The 18,459-nt window shown below is 37.5% G+C and overlaps 1 protein-coding gene across 4 annotated transcripts in view; it reads left to right on the forward strand.

Annotated features, from left to right (window-relative positions):
• Positions 1-18,459, forward strand: part of WWOX (WW domain containing oxidoreductase) — a 532,132-nt gene that overhangs the window by 45,657 nt on the left and 468,016 nt on the right. The window contains exon 6 of one of the 4 annotated variants that reach the window (XM_063334664.1): positions 6,646-7,744. The exons of the other annotated variants lie outside the window; for them this stretch is intronic. Coding sequence (XP_063190734.1) covers positions 6,646-6,657 — 12 coding nt within the window. The 3' untranslated portion in view covers positions 6,658-7,744. Of the gene's footprint in view, positions 1-6,645; positions 7,745-18,459 lie in introns of those variants that run through there. 4 annotated transcript variants of the gene reach the window in all.

Here is an 18,459-nt window from a genome sequence, read left to right on the forward strand (position 1 = left end):
AAGAGAGTTTTGTTTTACTTGGAGGCAGGCTATGTAACAAGCTCTCACAGTAACAGCAGTTCTGATTACAGCAGGGACTTGACAAAAATGTTTAGTAGTGGGAAGACAGTCTTTACTAGTATGAAAACATGGGTGGCTTCAAATAACTTAATTTCCCCATGATACTGAAAGACTCACCAGAATTATAAATGTCTTGTGACTCCAAAAAACAAAACAGAAAAGCAGAATGCACTATGAGTTAATACCTGACTTTGCTTCGTTAATCTGGGGTCCTGTGGCCAAACTTTCTGCAGACATGACAGCTGTTTAGGAAGGTGAAAGCTATTTAAATATTTCATCCCTTGGCTGCTCACCCTGGTAGGCTGATATTGCTGAAGTCAATATGGATGTTTTTTATATGCTGTCAACTTACTGTTGTATTTCTCAGGATTTTGTTTCCCCTTAATAAAGTCTTTGAAAGTTTCCTACCATGTGGAAAACGGCAAGAAGGGAGATACGGCATATTGTGCACATTCTGAGGATGTATTTTGTCTTCCAGATTTCAAAAGGCTAGGATCTAGATCAATGGTGTGTGGTTGATTTAAAGAGCATCTTGGAAATACTTGAACTTAGACTTGCGCGCTACTAGCGTCATTTTTCAGAAAGATTACAGTTACTGAAATAGAAGACTTAAAAGCTGTATGAGAAAAAACCCTACTTTGTATTAGAAGTTATTATTTTAATATCTGTTTTTATGCATATCATGCTGTATGAATCTTATTTTGGATATTTGCTTGAAATAGTAATGTCTGGCAACATATTCGGTGGTTTTGCTGCATTTGCCTGCGTGAGATAGTATTTGACAATGCGAATACATGCGGCAACATTCAAGAATCCTTTACGTGACAGCTTGACAATCAGAGTAATTAAGAGAATTGTCTGAAGCTCTGGGAAATGGAATAAATCAGAGGTCAGCTTGAAATCACGCAGAAATGAACTAAAATTCTTCAATTCTGTTTTTATGCAGGTAAATCTGGTATCTTCTGCTTAGTTTGCAGTTGGCTGATACGATGGTCTAATTCTGAGACCCCTTGTAACAGAAAATAATGCAGGTTACGAGAGTAAATCCATTAAAGTAGATGAAAAGAAAACCATGCAATTCAGATGACCAGCAGCATCAGGTTTCTGTACTGTGTTATTTTACTATTGGAAGACCTGAAACTTTCTGTTGACCTTTCTGCCAACATAAATGGCTTCACTTCGAAGTGGGACTTTTTTTTTAAAAAAAAAAAAAAAAAAGTTAAGTTGGGTGGCTTCCCTGCGACTCTATGGTAGTTAAAGTTTAAATGTTAGTAGGCTTCAAGAAGGTGTGCATGCGTGCTTTGGTTTTTGTTTTTTTTTTTTTTTTTAGACTACCAGTTAATTTTTGCAAACTCCTAATCTCTAGGCAATCTGATTTAAAAATCTTATGTTACATGTTTCTTTATGCACTGTGTAGCTGCATGAGGCAATATCTTTAAAATGTAAAAAAGCCTACAAAATGCACAGTCTGATAACAACAACAAATCTAATCTAAAGTGACAACTGGGAGACTTTCCCAGACGTTTTTCTCTTTAATGTAACATGACTTTAAATTGATGCAGCCCCACAGTGATTGAAAAACTCTCAGAGCTTGTCTCCCATGATTACATTTCTGATGTGTACAACTTAATTTTTTAACTCGGTGAATCTCACTTTGCGAACGAGCGGTTTGTTTATGTTTTAAGAGGGTGAGTTTCATTGATGCAAAAGCAATGGAACTGTAATACTGCAAAAAGTAATATTCCTGATAGTGATCCTGGTCAGCAGCATAGGCTTGTTTTTTATCTGAACAATGCAGAAGTCATCTGGTGGATAAGGCACTGTATTGAATCCTGGTTTGTACTTATCTAGTGAATTTAGTGTTAAATTAATACTGAATTAAGAGTAGACAAACCTTGGGTAACCTCTCCTCTCAAAATACCTTTGTTTAAGCATTTTAAATCTGCTTAAGGTTCTTTATATCTTGAAAATTGGTTCATCTTTTGAGTTTTATTGAAATAGGATGTCTGTTATGTGCTACCTTGAGCCAGCAAAAAACCAAAAACCTGTATTTGGGTTCCTGAGAAACATCTTTGTGAAACAAGTCACTTCAAATTTAATAATGCACTGAAACAGTACGTGTCTGTGATTGACAGAACATTTTATAGAGAGAAGTAATGAAGGATAAAATTACAATATTTTTGATTGTTATTCCATGGTTATATCTGGAGCTGTGGCTGTAAGTTGACGTTTGGATTTCTGGTTATAATTTAGGTAACTGATAGTAAACTTTAAGTTAACAGACCCACTTACCATGTGGGAAAGCAACACGCCTCCTTTACTCAAGGCTACTTTCTTATATCCTCCTCTCCCCGGTTACTTCATCTCTCGGCCTCTGAGCTACCGAGACAGTGCCATGCAAGGTCAGTACTGGGGCTGTGTCACCCCAAATGGGAGGGGAATGAGGCATCCACAGTTAGGAGCGCAGGCAAGTGACAGTGTCCGGAGCTGAAAGGAGAGGAGGAAGATGGAGGAGGTGGCAAATGTGCCTGGTAATGTGGAAAGGACAGATAAGAAGGTCAAAACACTTATTTGATACTGGCAGAGGTTCTGTTTAGAATATAGTCAGAAAAACAAGAATTGGTTTGTAAGCTTCAAAATCAAGTAAATTGTTGAAAATCGTATTTTTTTAATAAGCCTTATTTTATTCTAGCTTTCTCTTGGTATTTTTCTAGTACACAAGTACATAACTTTTCCTTTACCATTTCATTTACCTTTTAAAAAGTCTACAGTCTGAAGAATGATATATTTAAAGCAATACTTCATAATACATAGAACACCTTCTGGGGCTTCCTTCTAGATCTATGTGCAGAAAAAATGGTCATATGTAAGAAGAAATGGCCTGTGGTCAGTTTTGTAATACAAATTCTAGAAATCTGTTATTTATTTCTGTGTTGCTACTCCCAAAAGCAGAAAATGATACCCACGGGTAGGTGCAGTGATTGGTTGATATCAGTTGGAAATAAAAAGAAATAAAAGCCTTTGAAATGTAGTAAGCTGTGTTTTATATCAGTCATGCATCATAGTGTGTTGTACTTATGAGATTGTGCCTGATTTACGCTAGAACAGTCAGGGTTTCAGAAGACTGTGGATTTAATCCATAAAATGGTGGACAATATGCAGGACGGTTAATAAGCGCAATACATAATCTTTCTTGAAGGAGAAAGCAGTGAGGTGAGCGTTGCAGTCCTTGGGAACGTTTCAGCTGCCTTGATTAAAGATAATAAAGCTCTAGAGGTGCTGGAGGTAAAAAACTGAATAGCAATTTTATTAAAATGTCAAATGTTTGGAACAGTACAATAGAATGTAAACCGGAGGAAAATAAATTAGTAATTTAAGATATCTAAAATTGTCCTTTCCAGAAGCTGTAGTAACCAAACATTTTATTTGATGCTTTCAATTCTTGAACACAAAACTTTTTTTTGTGATCTGCATTTCGAAGCATATCTGATGGTGATGAAGGTGATTTCAGTCCTGCTTTCCAATCCTTCCTCTAGTTTAGTTTGCATAACCTACTTATTAGAGTATTTCACAGTAGATCTAAACTTCATTAACAGCTCAGAGCCACCAGGAAGGTGGTTGTCTTGCCAACATGGTCAAGTCATTGGCCAATATAAACGTGAATCTAGAGACTTCCTGACAGGCACCCACAAGCTGCCTGGAAATTACATACATGCAAACATGTCAGAGTGCATAGTTGTATTTTAAACTAGCTACTTCATCTGTTTAGTTGTATAAACCTAGTGTCTGTAAGTCCTAAAAAATTTGTTGCCAAAAAGCTAAAGTTTTGTTTGTAAGAATGTAGTGAAATCTTTGCCTTCTGGAGAATGATTTTTCAGGATCACTACTTTTTTTCAAAAAGCAAGTAAATATTTAATGTTCCTTTGTATTTAATTTGTTTGCGAAATTAAACAATTTAGTATTTAATTGACTTTTATTCTCTGCAATTCCTGCCTTACTTAAGCATAACCTGTTCTCTTCACGTTGCTAGTTTGTGAAAGGACCGTTCTGGTATATAAAAACCTGGGGAATCAACCCTACATTTCAAATAGTTCAGCCATGTCTTTGGAGGCTGATTCAAATCACGACCAGTTCAGTTATTCACTCACTGGATCGGGCTCGCGAAGTCCTCTATGGAGTTGGAAGGGATTTCTTTTTTCTTCCAGTGGTGATCAGCACTGCAATCACTTGAAGTTTTTCTTTCATTCTCTTTCCGCGCCCACTTATAGAGAAATGGTCAGGAAATTTGAATAATGGTGATTTCCACCTTTACTCTTACCGCCAAGTTGCACAGACCTCTGGAGAACAGCCTTGGCAGAGCTGTTTTCTGCGGTGTGTTGGTGCAGGTTCTCGTGCACAGCCTTTCTCCATCCCATCTCTCACCCTGCGTTCAGCAGCCCGTGGGGTTTGCATTGAGACCTAACCTAACCCATCTGTACCAAGGTGACTGCGGGTTTATCTGGATTTGCCCTCCAGGGTATTTTTAATTAGATATAAAGGAATGAATACATTACTTTAAATTATTTTGATGAAAGAATTCTTGCACTGTCATTAACAATGAGTTAAATGAGCTAAAACTTCCCTCTAGTTCCCTATCTTTTGATGAGGAAACAAAGCAGTTCTTTGCATGATTAAGATTTGTGGTATCACGCCTGAAATGAGAAGCTATAATATATGCTTTATAATTTGTGTAGGTTTTTTTAACTCCTGCATAACCACTCCTCTTCTTGCAACTATTTTTACAGCTGGTTTTGTCATGTTTTCCTTTGATTTCAGACGCTGACATCATAAGTTTACATCTATGTTTTTATTTTTCCTTTATTGCTAAGGAGACTGATTGATTCCTCAGGCACCTCAAAGAGAGCTGGCCTTGAAAATTCCCGAGGCTCTTTAAAAACTCCCGTTGAGGGTGGTTTTAGGCTCTTCAGACCGAATATGAATTTTTGATAGTTAGCGATGATTAAAGCATAACAAGGTGTCTGAAAACATGCGGGAAAACTGTAGGGCAACAAGCTAATCCCTTCAGTCACTTGAAGTGTGCCCTGAGTTCAGAAAGCTTATTTCCAGTAGCGGTTTTACAGTGGTCTGTTGGCATTACAGCCTAACAGCAGTTTCAGGAACGTATACAGAGAGCAGTTAAAGAAACAATAAAGGTTATTTACTCTCGGAGAAAGATGATTATTCCAGCGAAAAAGAAAGGGATGAAATTTTGTTGTTGGTAGAGCTCCTGGCCAAATCTCAGAATATCTTGTGCTGTAACAACAGCCTGGTCTTGGTTGTTACACAGCTCCTTGTAGAGTTCAGGCAAAAGAGCTGTCTGTGCCAAGAGTCAAGTGCCAAAAAAATGATCAGCTGGTCTTTAATATCTTGAGGCTTTTTAAAAGAAAGGTGTAATCGTTTGCCTTATGGATTTTGATTCATCTCAGTTTTAACCTCTGCCTTGCAACCGTGAAAAATCATTAAATATTGCAAGATTCGGAGTTTTCCCAGAAAAGTTGCAGATGCATTATTACATCCATCATTTTGTGAACGGCAATTGATTTCTGTATCTTAGAGCACGGGACCCACCGCGCATCACTTTGAGCGGCTGTTTTGGAAGACATAGAGCAGAATAACTGAGGAATTATATCTGGGACGGGTGGGTTGTTGACATGGGGTATTTTCCTGTTGGCTTTAACGTCAATCTCGAGCACGATAAAAGCTAGCATAATTGGCATAAACTGCGAGGCTGAAGATGGCAGGTTGTTTGAAATATTGGGTAACGCAAACTGTAACACTAATACCTTAAGAGTAGCAAAGGTGCATATTCTGCTAAATAAACTTCAGTAATTACTTTAGGGGGTTTTCCTTTGCAACATTGTAATTTTTCTAGTTTATATTCTTCACAGACTGCTGACCACAGTGACAGTTTTGCTGTTCTTGTATAAAATAACTCACACATGTGTGCACCTGGTCTTCATTATTGTTCCATTGCATATATGGTAATGGCAGAATGGGAAATTTTCTTTTCTGATTTCTGCTGATGACGCCTTGTTTTAGGTACAGCACTTTACAAATACATTGTTCATTAAGTGTCAGTATCCATTAAGCAGCATTAGCAGGTGAAAGAACTGTACAAAACATTCATGTCTTTTTCATAACAAGAAAGTATTTACTATAAAATGCTAAAAAACCCCAAACAGACAAAACAACCCTACTTTAACTTTTTTGAGCTGTCAACGATATGAACATTCTTGCTTTTACCTTACTGAGGCAAATATGTTTGCAATAACAAAGCATGAACAAATTCCAAGAAAACCTTTGATAAACAGTATCCATCTGTATAAGATACTGACTAAACAGAAACACTGAAAACCGCACAAAGTTAGCATAAAAAGTATAATGAAAGCATGAAAGTATAATTAGAGGTATGTTGATTAAAATCTATTTTTGGCTAAGTGAGTTGACTTCCGTGTCTTAGTAAGCTAAGGCTAATTTCGCTCACTGTATTTTGGAAAATCTTTCTTCTCATTGATCTTTCTTTTTTTTTTTTTTTTTTCTTGCAAGGATTTTTGCTAGAAATGTGTGATTCTGAGAAGTTACTTCCAAACCTACAACTTGCATGTCTGACTGCCAAACAAAAGTAGTGGTGGGGAGGTTGGCTAACGGCAGGGACACGTGGAGACCTCTCATCTCTAAAGGGGTGACTGGAGTGTCTGGATAATACGGGATCTCTGTCGAATGCCATCGCTTACGGAGGTGGTGTGTGACTACAGCACCAGAAGCTGGCAGGGTTTGGACTGTGACTTTTGAAGAGTGGTAGGTTTGTTTTCCATTTCATGCACAAGAAATGCAATGTGCTTGAGCTAGGATTTCTGAGTGTCACCACGAGATGTCACTATTTTGTTAGAAAAAAGTCTATCCAATGGCATGAATATCTGGAAAATAAATTATATAGCCCTAAAGGGTGAAAATATAGGGATTTAAGGAAGAGAATTCTCTAACGTCTTCAGTTGGACCATGTGCTACTGAAATATGCACAATGTGTTGACGTTAACGTCACTATTTCCAGGTTTATTAGTTTTCTAGTTTTCCAAGCTGGAAGGACTGTAACAGGCTTTAACTCATGTATAGGTCACTAAATATTTGGACTTGAAACATGGCAACTGAGTGAGATGTGTCTTTGTCGTAATCTTATTTACAAAAATAGAAGATACCTAAATATCTCTGTCATGTTGCCTTGTGGAGGGTAGAGTATAGAACTACCCACCGTCCGTCGGTCACGCTCCCTGCTGACATGGAGCAATAGTGACATCCTGTGGGAAAGGTTTAAAAAGGAGACAGACAAAAGCTTGCTTCTGTACTCATCCTGGATTCTGCTTGGATTTATCCATGTAATCTTTTTATTTTTTGGAAGCCAGTGTCTCAAAAGTAAATGAACGTCCATTCTGAACTGTGATTAGAGCATCATAACTTTCCATGCTTTATGTTACACTGTTCTGGGTATGGAGTTATCGATTGCGTTACAGGAGTGCTCGCTTTGATCAGAACCGAAAATTCAGAAATGTTAATACAATTTTGCAATTATACAACTTCCTAACATGCTAGGATATTTCACATGTGTTTTTTCCTCTAAAATTAAAGATAACATTTAGGGTTTACTACATCTTTAAATGGGGCCCAAGTAATTTATTTAAATTCTTTTAAACATTTTTTAAATCTAAAGCCATGAGAAAAAACTTATTTTTTTTTAAGTACTACTAAATTTAATAAAAATGTGGGCTCTAAAGTGCCTTAAAATCTCCTTCTGATAGTGGAAGTAATGCCTGAGATTCCTGTATTTCAAGCTACATATAAAATTATATACTTGTATTACAAGATTGCAACAGAAATGAAAGGAATTTGACATTATTGGAATGATGAGACTTTGGCTGCTGAGTAGTCTAGGTGCTTCTCGTTACTTCCCTTAATTTTTATTAGCCTTTTTTTTAAGCACGGAATGAGAGATTCTCTTAACTGATAATTTTAAAAAGAGAAGTATTTACACCTTGTGTTGTAATTCGCTGTAAGTCTTCCAATAAGAAATATCAAACTGTTTCTGGGATTTTTCTGAGCACTTTTCCCTGGTTTAAAAATATAGATGGATAAAATTACAGCACTATCCCCATGTGAAAGGATTATTTGCACATCTGTCTAAGGTTAGTATCTCTCGTGTGGTTATCAGCATCCTTCATTGTGCTTGCTGAAAAAGGACCAGATGATGAGTGACGCCTTGCGAGATTAACGTTGTATTGGTGGTCATTAAACAGTGTGAATTTTTACAAACTGCCTGTTTGTGATACAAAAAAAAAAAAAAAGAAAGGAAAAAGAGAGAAGGAGTATTATAATAGTTGGTTGCACATACAGCATCTAGAATAGACTTGGGCTACTGGTAACAAGTGTGATGGAACAGTTGGTGAACAGAAGCATAATAAATAGCTATCAGTAGGTAAACTGACACTTCTGATGCTGTCCAAATTTGTATTCATCCAGCATTAATAAAACAGTTAAAGTAGAGATATCACTCTTTTTTAAAGTAAGTTAAATTACTTCTGAAATAATTGCTGAAGGAAATTTCCCTTTATGTTTTAACTGAAGAACGTGTGAAGACCACATAGTTGGTGTGTCCTTCCTACCACTTTGCGGTGACGTTGACAAAACTAATTTAAAACAAATCTGCTAAATGTGTTTGTAGCCATTTTTCTAGGAGAGTTTAAACATGTCATTAACTTCAAAGAGGTGAGTGGAGGATTCTTTCAGCATGCATGTGAAGGACTATAAAAGTGATTGGCAACCTTAAATTAAATTTTGAATATTTTAGTGTAATCACCGTTAATTTGGTTTTGCAACCCATTCCTGGCAGATATCTGTAGGAACCAGATGGCTAAGTTGTGTTGACTGGAAGCAGATTTTCAGATGCTTTTTACAGAAGCTCTCTATAATTGATTTGCTGGCAGATTAAGAGTTACTCATGAGATGTGTTTTGTTTTGCTCCTCTGTTTAAAAAAGTATACTGTCTTGTGCAGCTGCACTTAAATTTTTCAATCTGCAAATAACATAATTTGTGGTGGGGATCTGTTTGTTAGTATAAGAATACTTGACAAAGATTTGAAAACGGAGAACGAGTAGTAGTAATGAGTCAAATCCTAAAGCTTCTGCTCAGATCTGTGGAATATTTTTATTGAATTTTCTGTTTAAGTTGATAGAATTTCACTCTCTGAAGACTTAGGCTTCTGTATTTTAACATAATAAATGCGATCATTTTCATGATGCAACTCTGATCTTCTCGTGCCTTTTTTTCGTGTTGTCGTTCTGGATTATTTTATCAGAGTGCTTTTTCTTTCACATATAAAACCAGTTCAAATTAATCTTATCATTCAAAGTTGTATTTGAACACTTCTGCAGAAGGAAATAGCAAAGCTGAAACTTTCTAGAGTTCATGACTGCTGAAGTTTACATGGATTCAAGAGCAATTAGATTAATGACAGGAAATATTTAAAAAATTGTTACACACCAAAGTACTATCTCTGACTCTGGATGTCCTGAGCTTAAAACTTGTTAGAGAGAAGGAGAGTATCCCAAGGCAGTGTCACATTTTTGTATTCTTCCTTAGGCATTGGAGAGTGAGAACTCTGCTTCTGTGAATACGTGGGTATAGTCTTTAATTATATATGATATATTTATTTTTGCCTCAGGATTTCTCTCATAGCTTGTGCAGGCAGGATGTGAAAATTCGAGGGCCATCATGGCAGCCTGTGTTGTGGTAGAGAAGATGTGTTAGTAGCAAGATGGGTGACGCTGTGAGGTTCAGCTAGTGCTTCTCTTACTGCCACTTCAACATTTAACATTAACAACCAAATTTTCTTCTACCCCTGTGAATTTAACCTGCAAACGTGGTATCTAGAGAATTGGTTTTCTTTTGGAGAATCACAGAATGTTTTGAATTTGTTTCTGATCCAGAATTTTAATTTAAGTTTTAATCATATTCAAAAGAAAAACGTTAAAAGAGAACACGTGTTTAAAACAAATTTCATTTTTGTTTTCTTTTGTGGTTCTTTCCTTGTGAGACGATCGTGGGATTGTGTGGGCCAGGAAATATTCCTCCTGTCTTGTCAGAAACCTGTCAAATGTTCATTAAAATATACTAAGCGCTTTAATATTAGCGTTTAGCAGAAAATATGTATCCCTATAATGTAATAATGGATGTAGAGAGCTATAACAAGTATGGGGCTGTGGAGATGAAAGTGTTTTTAAAAAAGAATAAATACAACCCCCCAAAACCTTCTCATCCTGTGAGTACTGATGTGAGTTGGCTTCTTTTTGTTATGGAAGACATTAGTGTCTTCTGTAGTTAGAGTGGGGGCCCAATAATTGCTCCAACTTCAGTGATGAACATTTGATAGCTTCTTGCGGCGGGTTAGGCGGTAGATGGATGAGACCCAGTTCTTCTGAAAATCTGCTGGTTAAGTTTCAAAGGTATTCAAAGTTTCAGTATGTTTACCTTCTGTCTCTAAACTACTTTTTGCTTTATTGTAGTTGAAATTATTCATTCAGAGGTTAACTTCAGTTTTATTGGATTATTTGTTATGAAAGATGACCCTAGATTTCAAAACTTCATAAAGTATGATTTTGTATACTGTTCCCAGCAGCCGTTTAAATTAAAAGCTGATGAAGTCTTGGAGATCTAACTTAAACATTTTTGCATTATTTTTAACTTAATTGAAAGTTGATATACTGTCTTTTTGACCTGGTTGCTGTAAAAAGCTACATTCTTTGGCAAACATTAACCACTGTGTGTGGTCTAAACAGATATTTGTCAAACACAGACTGAGCCTTGCCTTGGTTAAAGACGACTCTCTCCACACATTTCCTAAGCTATAATGAACATTTTTATTAGTGTTTTCACAAAACACTACAAAGTTCCAGTAAAAATAGAGCACAGATCCGTTTGTACGCAAAGCGTTTGGCATGAAAATTTCCTTTGATTTGTGTTCCTTATTGTAGTGAATGTTGTATTGTTCATTTTGAAAGCAAAAGATTCTAAAGTTTTAAAGTAACTCAGTTCATCATGTTTGAGGTACTGTTTATGGAAAAAGTCCCCCCTCCACCCCAGTATCGGTGAAATACAAAAATCTTTACAAATATATTATATTTATAATATAAATATATTTCTCTGTAGAACATGTGGGGTTTTTTTCAGAAATCACATTTTGATCTCTGAAGTCATTGGCTGGATCAGGAATTGCCGCTGTGCTGAACACCAAGGTTAATGGTTCTAACGTAGATGATTCTTTAAGTGAATACCTTTGTGAAGGTTTGACTCAGGGGAGAATATTTTATCGCTACTACCCATATGAACTAGGGCAATATGGGTAGTTGCAATATGAGTAAGAATTCTACATGGTACTATTTATGACTTTTAAGAGAGGATGGGTTTTGTTTTTATATGTACAAAGGCTCTTGATGTTGCTTATATTTTCTACGGAAATGCAGACAAATTGGTTTTTAGTGTCTTGTGTGTCATCATCTCCAAGCAAATGGGTTTCAGAAACCTTAATTTCATAATTTGTTTCAAAGTTGTAGCTATAGATCAAGTTTAAAAAACATAATGCTTGTACCCAATGTACTCTAAAAGTTTTTTTTCTGTTTGCTTTCCTATTGTCTTAGGTATTTTATTATTTTTTTATTCGTGAGGTATCTCCTCCCCTCTTTTCATTCAGCATCTCTTTTGAGATGCAACAGATAACAGCAAAACATAAGATACCCAACAATATATGTTGCACTACAGATTAAAATCTGGCCTTCAAGGCAAAACCTTACCCTTGTATTGCAGCAGATTGCTCCAGTCCTTGGAGACAGTGCAAAAGGCGCTCCATCGATGTCTGTCTGGCTTGACTTTTGTCTCCATCTGATCCATCTTTCCATGCTGTTTCTTCTGTCTCGATAGTCTTTCCTGACATAGCTCATGTTTATCTCCTGTATTTTTTTTATCTGTTAATCTGACAAATATTTCTTACTTGCTTTCTCCCTTGTCCTCCCTATCTCATACACTGAATACTGCTAGAGTGTAAAACTACAGGCATTTTGAAGTGGACAATGATAAATGAGAAGAACAACAGAGAGATAGAATCATAGAATCGCTGAGGTTGGAAGGGACCTTTAAGATCATCAAGTCCAACCTTTAACCTACCCTGACAAAAGCCACTTCTAAACCATGTCCCTAAGTGCCCCATCTACCCTTTTTTTAAATACCCTAAGTCTCTGACAACAAAACCCGTAGTAGAATCTGAGTTCTTTGGTTGGGGTTGGATACTCGATAGCTTTGGAAGTCACCAATTTATGGAAATGTTTAATCATAGAATGGTTTGAGTTGGAAGAGACCGTAAAGATCATCTCGTTCCAACCCCCCTGTCCTGGGCAGGGACAGCTTCCATTAGACCAGGTTGCCCGATGCCCCATCCAGCCTGGCCTTGAACACCTCCAGGGATGGGGCAGCCACAGCTTCTGTGGGCAACCTGGGCCAGTGTCTCAATGTCTCTTTCTTTCTAGTATCTAATCTAAATCTCCCCTCTTCAGTTTAAAACCATTACCTGTCGCCCTATTGCTGCACTCCCTGATGAAAAGTCCCTTCCCATCTCTCCTATAGGCCCCCTTTAGGTACTGGGAGGGGCTATAAGGTTTCCCTGGAGACTTCGCTTCTCCAGGCTGAACAACCCCAATTCTCTGAACAGAGCTGCTCAACACGAGGCACACGTTTCAAACTTTTGGCCACATTGATTTTCAAGGTGTTGAGAAGACAGAGCCCCCACCCGAATACGCAGTCTAAGTTGTGTGAATGCTGGGGCACAGGGCTTTGCCTGCAAAGGAATCAGCTCAGGAGGCTCTGTGAAAGAAGTGGGACTTAAAGAGGTATTTAAACAAGGAGAACAGATAGGAAACTGTTGAAGGAGGAGAGGTTGACATGAAAGAGTACAGAGCGGGGGTCAAGCATGGGGGAGCAAAAAACCATCATGGAATAGGAAAAATACATTGAAAGATGTAAAGAGGTTGTGTAAGAAGGATTAGAGCAGAAAAAGGTAGGAATGTGAAGACTATTTTTCCATGTGCAAAGAAAACTTGAATGTGATATTTGAAGATGGATTTTTCTTTCTATTGATTCTCCCTCCTGTCCTTGCCTTCAAGAGGAGGAAAAAAGTTTGACATCTGCCCATCCCTTTCTCTCACAATCAGATTGGTTTTGGCTTCTGTTGTTTACCCCATTTCCAGAATTGTAAACAGGATTTAAAGTTTTTAGCCTAACCTCAAATCTATACAGGAAGCATTGGCTTCCCTGGTGAATGCTGTCACTGAGATAATGTATTGCGAGCTTTCCTGGGAGAAATAACACCTGCCAATACCACCAGTTATTTTTTTGCATCCTGTTTTGTTTAGGTTAGCAAGATAATGGTTGCAATTTAATTTTATCTTCTTATCAGACAATTCCTTTTGACTGCTTACAATTTTTTTTAAGCTAATCCATTAACTGCATCAAATATTTTTATTATCTTCCACTACTGAAGTTTGAAGTCAAGATGTGCAGAGGTCATTCTTTTAGGAGACCTTTATGTAATGCTCTTGTCTGAAAATGTGCAGGATTTGGGAGACTTGCTTCTAATAATGTATGAATGTGTCGAATTAAACCTGTCTGTTGCATTTTCTTAGAATAGGAGTATTTCTAGTAGCAGAGTCAGAGAAGAAAGCCAAACCCGTAAAACATGAGGTGGCAGTTTATGAAATGGCTCTTTTGTGATTGCTGAAATCAATGGGAGTTTGGCAGTGATTCTAGTAGAAACAGAATTGGGATCTCTAAGACTGGCACTTATGTGCTGTTCTTTTAAATGTCCTTTTCTGTTTGTAAGGTTAAATAGAAAAGGAAAATGGAGACTCCTTCAACCTTCATGAAGAATTTGATAGTTCATGGTGGAATGTTCACTGTCTGCTTTGGCTCATTCAAAAATCACAGCAAGCCAAAAATCCCTTAAAGGTGATGGCCTGCAGGTGACTCTCTAATTCGATCTATGCTATTTACAGAAAGAAGAGCACATCTTGTAACTTTACCAAATTTCAAATGATGTGGGTCAGGAAGACGTACCTGAAGGTGTAAACTGTATTCGTCTGCTTTCTATTCTTAAAGCATATACAGGGTTACAGCCTACATATGTTTGTCAGAGTGATTAATGGCTTGTATCCATACATTAGAACTGAGAGTATTAAGATTTATATCTTTTTGTTTTGAAAAGCAACAGCAAGCCCATAAATACATGCTAAATGTACTCCATCTGATGAGCATGAGACCTATAGTGGACATTTACAGTAAATGACTAAAGCCATTTAGAGGGCTTTTTTTAAGCTATTAAATACACTTTATAATGTCGTAAGATGTCATGAGCCGTGTATGTAAAGCTGATATTTATATTTAGCAGACATTTTAAGAACAGAAAAGGTCTTGCTTTTGTACCTGTTTCTTCTTTGCTTTCTAAACTAATGAATGCATTACGAGTGGTAGGGGAAGTCAGGATAGAAAAATACATGTAGTGAATGAAGGTCCAACTTTTCATAGTGTTTATTTACATAGTTTATTCAAAGTGCCATAAGGGTGGCTGATAGATGATATAGCTCGGTGATGGAAACACGCTCTAAGTTATGGGGGATTTACAATACCTAAATTAGGTGCTGTGGGGATTTGTCTGAAACTGCCAATAGGAGACAGTATGAAAAAAAGTTTATATAGAGGTTTTTTGCCTTCTAAATAAGATATTAAATATATTCCAGGACTCTTAGAAATCTTCTATCTCCTTTAGTAACTTGTTGCAGAGAGCACTTCTGAGGAATTCCTGCTGGTGTCAAGCTTGATGGTGTCTGACTCTGAGCACTAGGTTATCTTCCTTCGGGTAAAGCCTCCTCTGTCTTCATTACGCCTCCTCCTGCCTATTTATAGGTTCTCTTTGTACTGAGATATTCTAGGATTTTTGTCCTAACCTGTTGCACAACAATGATGAGAAAACTCTTGTCCGTTGGAAGGAATAGTGGGTCCAGTAGTGGATTTGAGTTACATCTGAGTGACCTTGCATTCATGAGCCCTGCAAAGTTGTGTTCAAGAGCAGATGTACCCATGGCTTAAACCTGCAGTTTGTGTAAACATTAATAGGTTCAACACGCATGTGTGTGTTTTTGTGTGTGAGGAGGGAACTGGTCAAACACATGGCCATAACTGGTGTAGAAAACAGTGATTTTGAACTTCTAAGATTTTATTTCTGGGATAGACACAAACCTGTTCATTAAAAATATTTGAAGATGACAGAAGATTTAATTTACTAGCTGTCTTACTTAGCCAGCCAAATAATACTGTTTATTTCTACAGCACTCATTCTCAATAGAAATCCTCGATTACTTTAGCAAGCTTAGGCAATGTGATTTTGTCTGCTTTTTTTTTTTTGATGTTGTACAGGTTTGTGAAAAATCTTCAAACAAAATGTTTTTCTAACATGTTGGTTTAAAGATTTGTTGAAACGTTGTTTTGATAATCTAGCTATTTTTTGCCAATACTATTGATGGATTTAAGGTATCTGAACTGACAGTGAATGAGCTGTATAAGAACCTTTTAATGATACAAGGGGGTATTGAATGACGGCAGACTTTTTTAGCATCTCTGAACAGTAGAAATTGCTAACATCTTTGCATTTCTGTAAGGAGTACCTGCTTGGGGCCCAGAGGGGTTAAGAACGTTGTTTACTCTACTCTTGACTCCTGCAATATAACAATAAAAAAGTGATTAAAATTTAAGTAGTCATGAGAGATTATTGCTATATCTAATTTCTTGAATGCTGGTGTGCATTAAAACTCGATCATTGCATAATACTGTTGTGGTAAGTATTGCTGTATTATCTTGTTTAGCAAGCAACAGAAATAAGAAGAGTAATTTTTTGATAAGTAGTCTTGTCCAAATGTGCTGAGCTCAAAGATTGTTTAGCATTAAGGTTGCGTTAATTGTTTCCTCTGTAGGTTGTATTAATACTTTTGTCCATGGACCTCTATTTTGAAGTAGTTCACATGCCGCAAAAATCTTTTGCAAGAAAAAATTTGATATCAAGTTTCTGACATCAGAAAGCATTTTCAACTCCTGTTTTGGGTAGGTACCGATCTAAGCAGATTTCACAAGGAAAGCTAGAGAGAAGCGATCTTTTTTTCAGTGTCTTTGCTTTCATTATGGAAAGAAAGTGGTATATATTTCAAGTTGGCAACTGCTGATAAGATCTAGATGTTCTGGGTATTAAAATGATTTTACTGTATCGAGAATATGAACGCTTTTGAAAATGTGCTGCTGTAAATATTCTGTTCAGTATAAGTGAATCTGGATTAAACTTACTTTTCTTATTATAATAAGTACTATCATCTTGTATATTCACACTATGCTACCTAAGAAACTATGATCTTAATGGACAATAAGATGATACAGTATCATCCCTGCTGTCAGATAAAAAGATTTTTGAGAGTAGGTGATAGCTATGGATTCATGTAACAGTTGGTACAATTAATATGTGTCCAGTAGAACTGAAGTTTAAATTGTGAAAAAAATGAGGGGGGGGATTATTTCAGGGGTGGCGTCGTTTAAAAGATAAACCTGTGTGTGGCTTCAGCAGAGCAGCATGTGGTGGCTGTTGTAGCTCCGTGGATTCCATTGCTGAGCTTCTCTTAAGCTCTCTTCATGGTACAAAGTGTGTGTGCGTGCGTGTAATGGGGACATACTTCAGATAGTTTTAAATTGAATTGAAGAAGGGTGTATGTCATGTGCGCTGTGGGGTCCCGGGGAGGCTGCAGAACTTGCACGGGACCCTGGAAAGTTTGGGTCGCTAGCTTGCATTGATGTGCTGAGACTCTGTAGTTACTGATGTGAAAACTGGGTTAAATTTAGCTCAGGAGTATGGCTATGCAAACTGAAAGAACAAAGAAGACTCTCTTTTCCAACTGAATCCAGAGGAAGCCGTGATGGTCATCTCCTTTTTAGAAGCGGCTAGATTGTTTTATCTGCTGTCTGGTTTAAGTGAAATCTAGAAACACTTGGGGTGCCAAAGAGGTATTTTTCAGGACTCCTGTTGAGCAGAAAGCCCCAGACTCTCCAGCTCTCATTTGGGCACCAGCGGTGCCACACGTGGTATCACTGTTATTAGCAGCACCCACTTCCAAGGGCTGAGTGAGCTCTGCCAACAGCGGTGGATACTGTACCCGGAACATCTCAAGCCCTGACAGAGAGCTAAGGACTGTCATTGCTACTTATTGCAGGGTCAGAGCAAAGTAGGTTTGGAAATAAGCTGCTTCGTGCATAGTATCTTGTAGCTGTACTTTTTAAAATTTATTTCTTTTTTTTCCCCTCTGCATTAGCTAAACTTCGGCAAGAGAGCTGAAGTATCGCCACGCGCAGAATGACCTGTAGCTAAGTAGTCGGAATAGATTCCTGTGAGTTGTGCGGGTAATATTAGCCCCCTCAGGTAGAGGAGAGAAATAAGCACAGATCCCTTATTTCCTGAGTATTTTAAGCATGATTTGGGGATGAGATTATAGTAATACCTAACTTCTGACTTTAGGGCAGGTTTAGCTCTACATTAGGGGTGGCATTGTTTAGTCCTCAGAGGAGGCTCTATCTTCCTATAGCCCCTTTCATCTCCAGACTTCTGGCCTGCTGTGACAGCTCTATCTTTTCAGCCCTGGACTTGGAAAGGTGCCTCTTTGGTTCAAGGGCATGCACAGTTGCAGTTATGTGGGAAGCCATCTAGGTCTCTTGTGTAGGTGCTGTGGAATTTGAACATTATAGGCATGTAATATTCATTCCGAAACCTCAGTACACAATAGCGTCTCTTCACTGACCAGATTGTGGGTTCAGTTAAAAGTGGAACATGGCAGAATTAAGCATTACTTAATATCAGCTGTTTGCCTGTATAGCTCCATCCGCCTGTTCATCCTCTATTTTTCCACACTTTCTTTTGGAAGAGTCAGAGAGGGGGTTGGCAGAGTATGAATAAGCAAAGGCACCCTGTGCAATAACTCATGCTAACTTTTCTGATTCTTGAAAGCTGTGCTTTAATGTTCGGAACTGAACAGTGGAAGTGTGTGGGACGGCTTTATTTACTTGCAGTACTTTGCTTTACCGTCTTCTGGAGGCGGTTCCTCATCACCATGTTTACGGCTTTGTGACAGTCACAGTCTGTTAAAGAACTGTTTTCTTCATGTTCAAAAAGCATTTCATGTTTGCTCCCCAGATTACAAAATGTGAATCCCTTGTCTGTTTTTAAACCTGCTTTTTTACTG

The sequence above is a fragment of the Chroicocephalus ridibundus genome, chromosome 4, assembly GCF_963924245.1.
Source record: "Chroicocephalus ridibundus chromosome 4, bChrRid1.1, whole genome shotgun sequence".
NCBI classification, from domain to species: domain Eukaryota; kingdom Metazoa; phylum Chordata; class Aves; order Charadriiformes; family Laridae; genus Chroicocephalus; species Chroicocephalus ridibundus.